Raw genomic sequence first — 15604 nt, forward strand, 5'->3', positions numbered from 1 at the left:
TTGCTGCAGTTGCAGTTGTCAAGGCGTTCTGGCTCTCGGCTGCCTTTCGCACTTGTGCGATTTGTGCGCGTGAACCTCCATGATGCTGGAAAATCTTTTGGGAGAAAAGTGTGTGCTCGACACAATGATGATCCTGCATGATGTTGGATGACTTTCAGGGGAAGCGAGCGGTGACTTTGCTGCAGGAGAAGACGAAAGACCGAGGGGGGGCCAAGGGGCTTATTATGAGGCCATTACACAAATAGAGCCTCAGTTAAATCCCCCCATTTTTTGTTTATGACTGACAAGGGAATTACTGGCCCCGTATGTCATATTGATAATATAACATGTTCATTTTCTATTAGGGATGGATGAGTATACCGGCCTTATTTCAAGGTTTTGCATACTTGTGAAGGCTGCCGATATCAGCCAGTGATACTTAAAGCAAAAAAAAATCAATAAATCTGACATCACCTAAGTCTTCCTTGACGCTAGTTGGCGCTACACTGCGGCCATTTGACATGTCGGTGAATCGGCTCAGTAAATGTTCTCAAAATTACATCACATCTTATTTGACTATTTATAAAATCAATTCAGCTTTTCTAAATGACCATAAAACCATTTTTTTTTTTTTTTAGCTTTTCTGTAAATAAAGCTGGCACTACACGATTATATATTAAACAATATAATGCCAAGATATTGTATTGAATAAATCAAAAATAAAATAAAAACAAAAAAAAGGGTCAGTAGTTTGTCACGTGAAAATATTCCCCCCAAAAATTAAATAAAAATAATCACAATGCTCCTGAGAGGTGATGATCCATTTTGGCATCAGTGTTTTGTATTTTGTATTTACTTGGGTTCTCTTTGTGACATTAACATGGCTTGATGAGTCCAAACAGTAATGTGTGATAAATATGCAAAATCAATTAGTAAGGGTGCAAAAAGCTTTTGATGGCCCTCTATTATTTCAAAGGAGAATTGGTGCTACGTGCAATTATGCTGAGCGAGACAGCGATTCTGACTGATCGAACGCGTGCGTGTGCGTCTGTGCGTGCGTGCGTGCGCGCGTGAGCGAGCTTGCGAGTCGTGCTAGTACAGAGAGACCCAGTGTTCTTGGTTCCCCCAAATAAGGCGTCTTTATTTGGCTGTGTGCGCAGTGCTGATGGCGAAGCACTCAAGCCCCTCGGGCCCGCCCCCTTTTGCTCCCGGTGTGGTGACCACTAAGCAGAAAGGCTTTTAACCGTCATGGCCGATCGTGTGCCTTGGCTTCAACCGACCCGGCGCGTTGACAAGCGCAGACAGAAACTCGAGGCGGCGGCCGTACACACTCTCCCTGAATGTGCGCATCCATTTGTAACTTGGACTCAATTTGCCTTCAAGCGTTGTTGAAGTCCACACAGAGGGAAAACGTCAAAACTCCACACAGGAATGTCCAAACCCAGGTTTTGAGAACTTTTGACTGTGAGGCTGATGGATGTGCTGACCGCATACAGTATATCGCGCAGGCTTGTTTATGTATTTATTTGGTTTGTCAAAAGTTGTACGCTTCGAATGTGCTGAAACGTGATTTAGTTTTTTGTTGTTGCTGCCTTTTCTTTTTCTTTTTCTTTTTTGAGCCTTGTTTTGGTCTCTTCCTTAGATCTCCTTTGAATTGGCGGAGTACACGGCTAATGTGGATGGCGTGGGCACGCTTCGTCTTTTGGATGCCATCAAGACGTGCGGCTTGACCAACAGCGTCAAGTTTTATCAGGCCTCCACTAGCGAGCTGTACGGCAAAGTCCAGGAAATCCCGCAGACGGAGACCACGCCCTTTTACCCTCGTTCGCCTTACGGTAATGCGTCGGCTGCCAATGTGCATTCATGTCTTTTGACGGGAGTCGGGTGCCTCACTATGGTGGCCATCTTCACACACACAACAATGCATGTGCGCTGCTCCTCTGAGAGATTGGCCGCGCGGGCAGCTTTTTCGCTCTCCGCACAACCTGAGGCCAAATGTCGAATCGAAGACTGGAGCGGCTCTCCCTGAAACAAAGACACCTTTATATTCACGTTCCTCAGCACTCATTTCCAGCAGGGAAAATTCACGCGCGGAAGCCATCCACTTTCATGTTCTCAGTTGTGTAAATGCCGACTCACCGACACCCCCCCCCCCTTTGTCAACACTCGATCATGACGTCTGCCTGTCAATTGAGTTCACCTTCGGAAGGGGATGGGGTTGCCATGGAGACCTCTCATCACTTCCGGTGTACGCAGCAACACGGTGCGGGTCGCCGTTGCCGGGGCAAGTCGTAATTGACCTCATTTTTTCGGTAACGTGGGATGAATAAAGCATCGGGAGTATTGAAAACGGCGACCTATTTGATGGAATGGAATTGCTTCAGACACATTCCGGCAATCCAGCTCCGAATTGAATTTTGCAAAAGTGACTTCATATTCCCACCTGGTCCTGCAGCAAGTTGATCAGAATTGGCTGATCGGCAATACCAAATAGGCAACTCAAGTTGCGAAGCGCCAACACTAAGCACTCATCGTTGTCCAGGAACACAAGAAGCTTGTTGCCGACGTTTATCCAACTCTGTCAGGTCTTGAAATGGGTTGAGAGTGTTCATTGATGGAAAATGGCCATTGGCATCTCTTTTCATTCGTTAGGATCTCCATTTGCATTGACAGTGCGATACACTATTCCAAAAGCGCTTACGGCAATCACAATGACAACAAACGGAGTTGTCGTTCACAATTAGCGTCGATGAAAGCACAGATCAGAAATGGTCAGATGCTTCAATGGAAATCCACAGACATCAACTTAACGCCAATATTTGGCATTCATTGCCCCCCAAACGACAACAAACGTGTGTGGATCTGATCATCTGAGTTCCAGCTTGCCAAAGTGTCTTGCACGAGGCGGCCTCAACCGACATCCGCAGACGCACTGCCCTGACCTCAAATGCTCTTTTTTGGGACCTTTTGTCTTGAAGTCCAGCGGATTTCCAAAGCTCTTTTGCGTTTGGGGAAAGAATGCCTCGGGCAGCGAACGGCCCCGGTCGTCCGTGGGAGAGTTTTTATCTGAGGATCGTGCTCTGTACAGGCGCCGCTTTGAATGATGTTGATTGGCAAAGTCTGTTTAGTGAACTTGTGCGTTGGTCAGCGTCAGCTGAAGTCAAGTCCACGTGGCCACCAAAATGGGCCACAAACTGCCTACGGCATCTGATTTTAAATAGCGCAAACACAGGATGTAAAATACAATGATAAAGTAACAGTTGTGTCCTTTTTTTGTTCTGTGTCGTCACTGTGACTCCTAAAGGTGCCGCTAAGTTGTATGCCTACTGGATTGTGGTGAACTTCAGAGAGGCCTACAACATGTTTGCTGTCAACGGAATCCTCTTTAACCACGAGAGCCCGAGGAGAGGTAAGAGCGCACAACTGGCAAATACGCGTCTCATGTGCCGATGATATAAAAATGATCTGAGCAAACCTCCAAATTGGACTGCTCCTCGAATGCATGTAAACACGCGCGAATAGAATAGAATAGAATAGTTTATTGTAATAGCGTGCGTGTGCTCATTGTTTGGTGTGGTGACGAACGCAACACTCGATTGCGCGGCGATTACGCGGCGAAGACAGTCAGCTTGCCGGGCAGGCTGTAAACGATGCGGGTTCCCACACCTCCTATCTTTTTGTGCTAAGCCATTAGCTTTTACTGGCTAACCTCTGACCTTGCTTGGGTTCCTTGTCAGGGCCTTCATCGGGCCTTTGAAATCATAAACACCTGAGCGGTTGACCCGGGCGCACTGCTTGGGATCAAGCCATGTGCTATTCATTTTGGCTCACGCTGCTGGCGTGTAAATCAGGTTCAACCAGTGCCTGCAAACCTCGGGGCATAGCGCACATATTCAAAATGTCACCACAACCACTCTCGCGTCTGCGTGTTTGTCTTGTCTTGTATTGTCTTGTCGGATAATACGAAACCGGCCTGGCCAATGGTTGTGTTTTCAGATGAAACAATGAATTGCATAACAGTCAATTGCAAGGGAGCCGCCGTACTGGAAATGACCTGGCTGCCTGCTCCCATTCGGTGATGTTGGCAGGGTAGACAAAATCATTCCTTAAATGCAAGATGATTGAAGAGTATTCCAGTTCGATTGCTTTGCTTGGAACTGTGATCAGTCAAATATGCCCTATTGTATCCCCCCATTTCCTTACCAGGATTAATAGTCAAGTAGTTTGACATGTTCATTGATCTGTCGTTTTCCAATCAAACATTGGCCGCATCCGTGTGCGGGAAGGTTGCCCGCTATCGACCGGTGACTGTTGCCATGAAGCCATTGGAGAGTCATTGGCAACAATGTTTTTCGCTGACGAATGAAGACTGTTTGGATCCGTCTCCGTGACGGTGGTAATCATGAAGCCGACCGACACTTGAGGAACCGCACCCAGTGGGTGACAGCGCTGGCGTCAAGCCTCCCCACACCTGGTCGCTCGCACCGCCTATGCAGTGTAGAACGGCAACGACAACAATAGGAAATTTCCCCTCCAAAAGTAATGAAACGGCAAGGTCGGTTCCTCTTTCGGGTTGTATACCCAAGACATTTGTGTTTCGAAGCAGAGCGTGAATATGAGAGAAAAGTTGAGAATTCCAGATTTTAGGGCAGGGCGGCCTTTGTTTGAAGGCACCCCCTTTCAAGTCAGCAAAAGTACCGGAACGGACGTGATCAAATGAAGTTGCCGAGCGAAAGCCGTCGACGGTTTGACGCTGACCTCGCGGATGACGCGCAGCCTGCCGGCCTTCGACTTGACCGGACACCCTGTTGCATTCTTCACTTGAGACGCTTCTCCGGGCCTCCTTGTTTGTTTCTGGCGCTTTCTCCTCTTCGGGAGGTCAAATGCACGCTCCGTCGGGTGAAGGTCCGGTGAGCGACTTGGCCGGCCAAACAACTTGCGCTTTCCCCGCCTTTTCAGCTCCTACCACGTTGTGTTGCCAGTGCGGTTTGGCTCATTGTCTCGTTGCATGATGAAGCTCCTCCCTATTTGGATGCATTTTTCTGTAACTTGCTAGATGACACAACGCTTTCGTTGACTTCATACTTCATTCTGCTGCTTCCATCAGCCCTCCTGACGCTTTGAGGAAAAGGCTGCAGAGTAAAGATGAGCGGCTTTTCCTGGGAGCGCCTTTCCCTGGGAGCGTCTTTCCCTGGGAGCGTCTTTCCATGACCATCTCCGTCTTTTGCACGACACGGGTGATGAATCCACGCAGGAATGTGCGTCTGGTTTCACTTAGCAGCCTAATGAACACCTGACTGTTCAACTAATAAACAGCCAGTCTCCATTGATTTGCATCCAAAGATTCAGGCTGGACAATGTGCGAGACAAAAATAACCAAATGCCGCATGAAGCAAAACAAATAAAAGTTTGCATCCGTTGACCTGTCTCTCTTTGTAATAATTGTTAACCATATCAAACATGCCGCGCTGATCCTGAAGAGAGCGATTAGTAGGAGCTGGATACAAAATAGTGACCAGTGTACGTCAAATCATATTTATAGGCTGAACCCGAGTGGAGGTTTTGGTGCTCTTTCTGAAGATGCCGCAAGATGGTGTGAAAGCCGTGCAGTATTTGGTGTCGAGACAGTTGGCTGAAGTCAGACAACAGTATTTGGTGTCGAGACAGTTGGCTGAAGTCAGACAAGCTTTGTGTTTCGGGGAGGGGCTGATACAAGCCTGGGTTGTTCGGAGAAGTTACGGAGAGTCTTTGCCGCAAGCGCATGCGCCGTTGCTCACATGACCGGTAATTTTTATTTATTTTTTTTGTATTTTTTTTCAAATTCAGATCATTAGGACAATGCTGTAAGATGAGTTTGAAATGATATTTAACCGAATGTGACATGATCATAGTCTGTGCTGTGTCTCTGGTTTCGCCGCTGCTCAGTGCCCAGGAGCTCTGGCTTCCTCTTTTTGCTTTGATCGAGGTTAATCCCCAAAGTTGAAATTTCATGAAAGATTTGTTGCCTCCCTTTCAGGTGTGTCAAGATCTGAATACTTTTGCGCTTCACTCCTTTCTGTTGTGTTGTCAGCATCCATTTGTTTTCCTGGGTTGCCACGGTAACCACAATTCTTGCTGAGTGAGTGAGTGAGTGAGTGAGTGAGTGAGTGAGTACGTGCTGCAGCAGTACCGAGCCGCTCAAAGCGATGAGGGCACCCTGCTAACTTCAGGCTTCTTTTTTAGGACGCATCAAAGGCCTGCAGTGCATAAAGACATGAACCATTTTTGGGGTATTTTAGTTTGTTCAACAGAACAATTTCTTTGGATCTATCATAATAGCCTCAACATCTGATCTCCTTCTCTGTGTGGGGATGTTCCGTCTTTCTTGCATACCGTCTCTTTCTTTGCCAAAAATAAAGTTCATCCGTTTTATTGCCTGGTGTAAAGTGGGAGAAAGCCAGTTTTGTCTGTCTTCACAAGCCTGGCTCACTCTTCAGACCTTCCTTCAGATGACGTTTTTCCTCCCCTCGCTCTCTGCCCCATTTATGGGTGTGACTTGACACCGTGTTAGTGAAACGAAGCATACATGAGATATGAATGAAGAAAAGAGGCTTTCACCTTCCAAGTTTCGGATATCTGCAAGAATTGAGCAATGCTGCCGATGGAAAGTGGCAGAATGTACTTTGCCCGAGTGGGCTATTTGCCAGCGTACTAAAATGAAACCTCCCGCAGAAACAACACGATTCCTCGGAAACACATTTTTAGGTAAACAGGGCAACACCAAGGGTCCAAATAACCCTGACATTCATGAGCAGACATGTTGATAATTGAAAAAGTATGTTCTTCCCTTTGAGCGATTGCGTGATAGCGGAGAAAAAAAACAATCACGTTGATGGCATTGGAGGCGATGTATGGACTGTTACTATGACAAAGGCTGTAGGAAGCTATCACACCTCTGCTTTTTCCACTTTTCCCTGAACAAAATGCTACCTGTTCAGACAAGCGCACTACAGAAATGAGCTCAGCTATGAAATATCTGAAAAATACTTGGAAGGAGCTCTGTGTTAATCTTCAATTTGTGAGACGAGTGAGCGAATGACAAGAACTTGGTCGTCTTCACGCCATACTTCACTTTTTTTTTTTTGGGGTGGGGGGTAGGGGGCAATGAAAAACTAATGCCAGGTTTAAAGGTGGAAAAGTGCAAACCTTGGAAAAGAATACTATATTATGTCACTATATTTGTTCGCCTCGACTGAATACCAACCTTAATTCCGTGCCCCAATTGAGCCAACTGATCTCCGTGGTCAATAAGTGGAGGAAATGTTGCAGACACAAACAATTTACAGGCCCTGAATGAGAAACAAGATTTGTTTCGATAGTGCAAGCCAAGCGTAATATAGAAGGCAAGCTTTTCTGTCAGCTTGGCGATCAAACCTGAGATGCGCGCTTTGATGGAAAGCTCACGGTCCAGAAGAAAACCAAGATTCTGTCGAATTCTCCGGCGACGAGTCCTCGTCCCACGCACGAAGGAGCGCCACTCTGTCCTTGTTTGGGATTGATATTCATGTTTTCCCTGCCTCTTTAGCATTGCTTCAGCCCAGCTGTGCCCGCCAAGCCAATATGTTACATTTTTCCTGTCGCTTCTCTTGCCAAAAAAGTCGGAGCGGTGGAGAAATGACATGGAAGAACAAGAAAAGACGCGCGTCAGCTCCTGGCACGGCTTTCGCCGCCTGCTCCGATTTCACGGCCCGTGGATTTATTGGACTTTGTGTCGGCCAGCTGTAGGCCAGGTGAAATGGCCACCCCGTTGGCCATGGCCCTGTTGGGGCGTCCCTTTCCCCCTTCGCAGGCCTCATCCTGGCTGTCCGGAGCGCTGCTGCCAGTAAAGGAAAGCCATTAACACTGCTGCCAGCAACAGAGCCGCCTTTGTCCCCCACGCAGGCAGGCAGGCAGGCTTGCAGGCAGGCAGGCAGGCTTGCAGGCAGGCAGGCAGGCAGGCAGGCTTGCAGGCAGGCAGGCAGGCAGGCAGGCTTGCAGGCAGGCTTGCAGGCAGGCTTGCAGGCAGGCTTGCAGCGGGCTTGCAGGCAGGCCAGTAGTAAGCCGATTCAGTTGTATGCGGCACTCATTCCAGAGAGGACATGGGTGTGCGCTTTATAAGGAGAACCGAGGGGTGGCAGGCGATAGGTAAGGACCGAAACAGGTCCTGGTTGCAGCCGCTGCAGTTTAACATCCAATCCATTAACATTCTGTAGCTCCCATTTATTGATGGAGGCGTTAAAGAGAAGTCACCTGGCAGCTTTGCAGGTTTAGGACCTTGTCATCCTTAGTTTCTTTCTCTCGACCCTGCCGTAAAGCTCCTTTGTTGTCTTGAAAATCGTCTGCGCTGTCCATGACTATTTATTATTATGATTATTGGTTCCAGCAATTTCACGTAGGCAGTAATAAAACATATTTTTCTGCATTTTGGGATATTGATTGCACATCTTGGTCCCTCTTCTCTGGTGACCATCTGTGCTATTAAGGCCAGGGTGGGCGCAGCAAACAAGGAAAAGAAGAAGGCAACATTCATCCGCGATCCGGTGGGTTGCAAAACAGTCGCACAGTCCCGAGAGGTTGAGGAGGATGGGAGATTGATTTCCATGGCAAGTGTCGATGGAATGAAAAGAGCACTCCTCTGAAATCCTACTTTCACCTATCGCTGACTTCTCTTCTCTGCCGGCCGTCAGCTGGAGTCGGGTAGTTGAGCTCCGACGCCGTAATACTTGGCTTGGATTTGCAGCCGCGTCTTGCCTTGTTTTGCTTGGGCAGGCGCAACTTGCAGCATCTTGAGCGGGCAACACGACACCGGGCCCGAGTGTTGCGCCAGAAGACGCGGGACACCGTCGGAATGATGAGCCCCTTTTCTTGTCCGCGCACGTTGCAGCCGGGCCTTTTGTGTCCGAATGTGAACGCTGGCCACAGCTTCTGAGATGTTGCGCGTCCTGCGGCGGTCATGTCAGGCAGTTGGGGAAAAGCCAGGTGATGCTCCTCGTCTTTTTTTCAACACAGTCTGATTTGCCTGACGTATGGGCCAGATTTGACACCAAGGCCTTCAATTACGGAGGAAAATGATAGAGTGCAGCTAAGCCGCTCTGGCTCTATTATCAAGTGGGAACAAATTGACTTTACTTAGGCTGCTTCTTTTGATTTTGTTTGGGATCAGTTGAAGCAGAGCAGGCGTGCGGGGATCTAATATGGTGTGCCCTAATTAGTCTAATAGTTTGGTTGGGATTCCTCGCCCGACCTCAATGAGCAATTTGTGCCTCTCGTTTGACACCGTTGCGTATGTTCGGCAAAGATGAACGACCTTTCTTTTTCATGCGCACCCTGTAAGCTTCAATTGGAATATGAATGATCTTATAATAGCTTTTGTTATACATTTTTTTAGGGTCCAATTTTGTGACACGGAAGATCAGCCGTTCGGTGGCAAAGATTCACTTGGGCCAACTGGAGAACTTCAGTCTGGGCAACCTGGACTCCAAGAGGGATTGGGGCCATGCACAAGACTATGTGAAGGTACAACACAGCGTACAATCACTCAAACACACACACACACACACACACACACACACACGCAAGACCACTTGTGAGTACCAAAAGCAAAACAAAAGATGCCTTTTTTTTTTTTTTTAAATGAAGCCACATGCCAGAAAGCGCAGATGCCAAATATCGTACGTCTTTCACTGATGCTCTTTGTGGACTGTCAAAACGTTTCAAAAGTACTGGAACAGTGAGGCCAATTCCTTTGTTTTATTTTTGTGGAGGAAAACATCCGACAGTAAATCGCGTTGAATGCCGTTTCCGATTTGGGGTTTTCCTGTGACGACCGCATCAGTACGAATTAGCGCATTTATTAACATGAAACACCGAGAGCTGACAAAGGCGGGGAAAAAAAAAACAGTTGCGAAGCTGAGGGAAAAACGTAAAATAAATCAAGAGCCGTCACACAAACGGTCTCCATAGTCAGTATGTCCGTTTGGACCGTACTCGAGAAAAAGAAAACTTCACAAAGCAACGGTTTGTGACAACAGATTATTTCGTTTTTCGGTATTCTTCACGCGTAGCCAATGCCTTGAAATAGTATCGACCCGATAGCGATATCTGGCGTCGCTACTCGCCCATCCCTACTCATGATCCTTCTACCTCGGCAATAAATGCAGACATTTTCATCTGTTGTCTGATATTCAACTTTTTACGCCAAACCCAAATGTCGACGGCAAAAACAACGGAACGGGCTTCGCTGTTCCAATACTTTTGGTCTACCACCGTTCAGTTTACACTCGCCGCAGTGTAAACACAAACCGCGTAAGGTTTAGTTCCAAAGGCCACTCGGATTTGAACGTTTTCTGGAAACGTGGCTAAGCTCTGCGTGCGCCGCATGGGAGCTGAACAGCGCACAGATGTCCAGCGAGCGCGAGGAGGTTTTCCCAGGTCCTTTGCGACTTGTGTTCGAAGCCTCCCGTGATTCTCGGCCAGGAGAGATCGCAAAAGGCAGCGGGTGCGCTGCAACGCGGCATGCTGTGAGGCCCTAGACTGCGCTCTGGTTTCCCACAGCTCAGCCGCGGCCGACGTCGCCCCCAGGCCGCCTCGCTCCTTCCTCCGACACCCTCGGACGAAAGAGCCGTCCGGCCGTGCCGGGGGAATGCTGCGTCCGGCCCGCGATGACAGAAAGACGGTGTTTGTGTTCATGTCACGGTGCCGGCGGCACGCAGAGAGAGGAGTGGGGAGATGAAACAACCCTGTGCCAGGGGTCACCGCATCCCGGATCAAACTCTTTGCAAATGTCTGTGTTTCCCCCCATTTTTGTGTGTGTATGGAAGGAAACATTCCTCGGAGCCAAAGCGTGCGATGGCTTCACTTTGGAACGTAGGCGTGTGGCTGTGGAGATGAAAGGCTCAACGGGCGACCGTGTCTGACGGCGCGGCGTGTTATTATTGTAGGAGGCCGTGGTGGCATAGGTGGCGGGGAACATTCTTTGAGGCCGCAGCCAAGTCGAGGAGGTCAAAATGCAGATCAGAGCGTCGGGTCGTTGTGTCGGCGCTCAAGGAAAGCGCCGGAGGCACGTGCGTCGGTGCCATCCGAAATCTTTGACGGACACGTGAAGAGTCGCATGGCCTTTCTCAAGGGAAGCGCCGGAGGCACGTGCGTCGCTGCCATCCGAAATCTTTGACGGACACGTGAAGAGTCGCATGGCTTTTCTCAACACGCTGAATTTGAGCCTTTTATTGCCAAAAGCCCAAAAGTGCGGCCCGACTGGCCGACCAAGACGCAAAGGGCCCGATTTACGAAGATGGCTTTTGCGTGACACTTTGTGAAGTTTAGAGCTCTTCAGAATCTCGTCTCAGGTGGTTCTAAAATGCACTTGCACTCGTGACGTCACTGTCATCCAATTGGCCCACATAAGTAGGCGGTTTTTAGGTGAGTAATGCCACTGCACGCCCATTTCCAAGTCACTCTGGACTATAAGTCCACTTATCAGGTGGCAAGTTTATGATACAAAAACCAAGGCGAAGAACAGTCGATTTTGTAGGCCCCTAAAGTCCCCATCCTCATCACGGGTGGTTGGCGATATATACAAAGCTCACCATAGAGCTCATATTAAAAAAAACATCACAATATTCTGTTTTTATACATAATGACAGAATTCACAAAGAAATTGCCTTGGCCAGTCATGGGCTCCTATTGGCGATTAGCGTGGCTCTTCAACATAGGTGGCCTCAAATTAAACTGCACTCATCAAGTAACCACCAGAGGGTGCTGGAACCGCACAAATGGAAAACAACTTGGGATTTGAAACAGATTTGCTGCTATTCATATCGAGACATGATGGCGACGATATATCGTGCATGGCAATTTTAACATCACGATACTGTGACCTTCCTAGAACCTAGGCGTTTCAGATTTAGTTTTAACTTAAGTTGCAGTTTTAGTTGGTTCGTTTTTTTTTTTAAGAGAGTTGTGTTAGGTTACGTGTTTACTTTTTTCAGTTTTAGTTTCCGTTCATTAGTTTTTGTCAACGCTAATAATCTTGGTTGGCATCCAGTCCATAACGCTTCAGTATAAACTCCATCATAAAATCATTACGACAGGTTTGTGCAGCCAAAAGTAATTGTATGAATATGATACAGACTCTGCAGATCGGTATCGAATTATTTGTTGCCCTGCTTCCATCACAATGTACGTGATGTTTTCTACGCACCGTATGCCACAAATGCCACAAAGTAACACCCTCACAGCATTGAGATAATAGGGAAAATGTTTCGCAGTCTAGTTTGCGTTAGCCGGCTAAAAGTGAGATATTGAGCCAAAATATTGAGCCAGCCAAGGAGTTTGGTGGCAGACGACATCGCGTCGAATGAGGCTTTCCAAGTGCCAGCCGATTCGGAACGTTGCCTTGTAATTTAGCGCCAGGTCCCGATTCGTGCAGGTACTGCTCTGCATTGCTGCATCAACGCATGTGTGGGATGGCGGTCCGGCGTAGCCTCACTTGAGACGCTGCAGGTTTCCTGTGGGAATTGCCAACATTCCAGCTCGGGTAGATCAGGCACCTCCACGCTTTCGGGAAGCCAAACGGAAGCCGGCGCTGCTTGCTTGGCTTAACTGAGCTGGAGGTGCGGCAGCGTCAGGGCGGGAGGCAAACAGGCGTGTGTTTGTTGAACGGATTGCCTCCACGAAGCGCGGCTCCTGCTCGGAGCCGCTCTGCGGGCCATCAAAGCCCGCCGCTGTCGTCAGGAGCTGGGCTTGGCTTTTCCAAACGCTCATCCAGCCACTGTCGGCACCGGGTTACCGTGGCGAATCCAAACAGGCGTCCGTCTGTAAACACAGGTCTGCTTTGGGCGGACAACTGCTTTTCCTCCTCATCTTTCTCGCTCTCCTCACCCCACCCAAGACAGGGAAATTGCTCCTAATTGGCAGCGGGTGGCAGGAGGGGCGTGCTGTGTTTCTGCTTTAATGATGTCTGAAGGCGCGTGGCCGGCTGGGCATCATCTCAGCCGCGTATCGGGTATCTCGCCCGGCCGCTCTCAGTCAAGCCCTTTGTTGTCATCTTGCCATGTCGGTGCAACATTTGCTTTCAAGTAAGTCGAGCTCGTTCGTCAAGCAATTTTCTCCGAGAAGCCCGACAAAGTGCTTTACAGAGTTCAAATGTATTCCCATTTGTAATGTTCATATCCATACCTAGCCGCGAATGTGTTCCAGCCACGAATCGACGTTGTATTAATTACCTTATTTTGATCATCGTTTGGTTAAAAATGTAGTTTTGCGCAATAGAGAAATAGGTGGGAACGTAACTTTCCACAGTGGCTTCTCCAGCCAATCATTGTGGAGTGTCTTTGCCTCTTGCACACTCATGTTCACTCCGGTTACTGGTAGACTTGAAGTGGCCGCCAGTCTTGGCCATCAACAAGACGTTGTTGCATGGCGAATGGAAGACAAACCTTTGTGTTCTTTTTTTTTTTTGTCACAATTGTTTCATGCTACTGTCCCATGAATGGCATTTTTGTCAAGTGCCTTTCATGGTTGAGTTCCCATCGCTGAATTTTTGGATTCTTTTTTGGTTCTCCTGGATGAGTCCATGTTGCACTTTTAAGTTAAACAATGGCTCGAAACGATGACTCGATTCGTAAAATAGCTGTCGAAATATTTGATAATCCATTAGTTGATTAAATCGTTTAAGTTTGACACCTCTCTCCAAGCTCTTGCTGACATCTGCATCCTTGTAACTGCATGGAGTCATCCCGAGTTTCCAACGGCCTGACTTTTGGACAATGACCTTTTTATTTATTTGATTTGATTTTTCACATATAGTTGACACATAAAGTCACGAGGACAACGGTGAAGCTTTGCCTTCCGTCTGGCTCCCGTTCGGATATTTCTGCTGCGCTCCCCGCTTGATGTCCAATGGCAAGCTTTTGCTTTTGTGCCCCGACTAAAGCTGGCATTGTTCTGACTGTTCTTCTGGCAGATTGCGAAACTGTTGCCAGATGAGTTGCGGTTGACCCGCGAACGTTGTGAAAGCCGTTCTCCTTCTGTGTGTTTATTTCAAACTGATGATTACAGTTGGATTCAGGCGTATACGCACGCATGCGCGTGTGTGTGGTCGCCCTTGCGGTGCGATAACTGTCCCAATTCCTGGCATTGCGTTGATGCCATTGGGCCACAGGATGGGCCCCACTGGAGTCATTTTTCCACCATCCCTATTTGCGTTGTTCTTTTTTCTGCTGCCGCAGCCGCCTTTGTGGGCCGTTCATGGTTACAGACGAGGCTCATTAGCCAATCATTGCTGATTGATGGAAGCGCTGGGTCATTCATCACACATTTTGTCTGGAAGGTGACGAGATGAGCAATTCCCTCAAAGTTTGTTTATAGAAACGTGATTGTTTTTGCTTTCTCTCTTTCTTTCTGTCTTTCTTTCTTTCTCTTACTTTATCGGAGATTGAGATTGTGTGCACACATTGCTGTGTGTAAGAATACCTTTGCCTGTGCTGTGACATTTAACAAACACAAGTGGAGGCTCAAGAGCTTAAATGGGAGGCGGAGGAGTTGAAGATTTCATCGCTCGACCGCGCTGACGACCACTAGAGCCACAATCTTGCGGCTCTCAAGCTACCCCCACTCTTCTAATAAAAGTGGGTTGAAATGTTTTCTGTGATTACATCTCCGAATCATTTCCCCACCAAATTAGCAGCAATTATTGCTTTTGCAGTGAGGACTTTCAATCTGCCGCTCATGTGAGTCCAACTAGACAGGATCAACACTGATGTTGTAATTTGAATGGAGGGGGGAAAAAAAGCAATGTCACAGGCAGTACCTTGCCCATGACCAGTCAATGAGTTTTTCCTCAGAATGCTATTAAAAAAACAAGACGACTGAGCTGAATGCAACTCATTTCCGAGACAAAAAACAAACGTGTTGCTTGCTCTTACTGTTGTGGAATTGGTTCACCCTTTATAGGGCACTCATTGAAATACTCTGACATTCAAACAAAAAAAGAAAATCAGCTTTAGAGTGTTATCGGGGGCCATAACCAGAGTTAGAATACATCTAAAAATAAACAATGAATAATTCATCATATTAATAATACATAATAATAAATAAATGAATGAACATGTGACGTGGGGTGATCTCTTCTGAGTGGTTGAGTGAGGACCGCATGGTTCTTGACCTCACTGAGGCACAAGCAGGTGTGACCATTTGCACATGGTGCGGGAATTCACCAAAATAGTCACTTGCCCTATAAAGGCAGGTCAAAAAACAACACCTAGTAATAAGTGCAAATTCAAACGCAGTTCTGCTGCTAATTTGTCATCTATTCTAAATATATGTAGAAAGCTGCTCCTTGAATCTTAGGAGAGAGCACCAAGAGTTGGGAACTTTCCGATTGGCAAGTCAAGATAATGTAGGACGCTGGCCGTGGGAAGCGCCGGCGTATTCAAATCATGCGAGGCTTTTGACTGCTGCCATTTGGGTGAGCCTTGCACAGCATTTCGGGGGGTTTCAGTGTGTGTCAGGAGGTGGGGTGAGGTGAGGTGAGGTGGCTGAGGTGTTGAAGGGTGCGGCAGTCCGGAGCGCTCACCATCGGGACGGGCCGCCTGCGCCGGCGTGGGGG

The 15604-nt window shown here is 47.9% G+C and overlaps 1 protein-coding gene across 1 annotated transcript in view; it reads left to right on the plus strand.

Moving 5' to 3' along the window:
* Positions 1 to 15604, plus strand: part of gmds (GDP-mannose 4,6-dehydratase) — a 69521-nt gene that overhangs the window by 14377 nt on the left and 39540 nt on the right. Inside the window, exons 5-7 of the mRNA XM_086048414.1 lie at positions 1622 to 1814; positions 3284 to 3388; positions 9386 to 9513. Of these exons, the coding sequence (XP_085904540.1) occupies positions 1622 to 1814; positions 3284 to 3388; positions 9386 to 9513 (426 nt within the window). The remainder of the gene's footprint in view (positions 1 to 1621; positions 1815 to 3283; positions 3389 to 9385; positions 9514 to 15604) is intronic.

Source organism: Filicampus tigris, chromosome 12 (assembly GCF_054856515.1).
Source record: "Filicampus tigris isolate MCC_2025a chromosome 12, RoL_Ftig_1.0, whole genome shotgun sequence".
NCBI classification, from domain to species: domain Eukaryota; kingdom Metazoa; phylum Chordata; class Actinopteri; order Syngnathiformes; family Syngnathidae; genus Filicampus; species Filicampus tigris.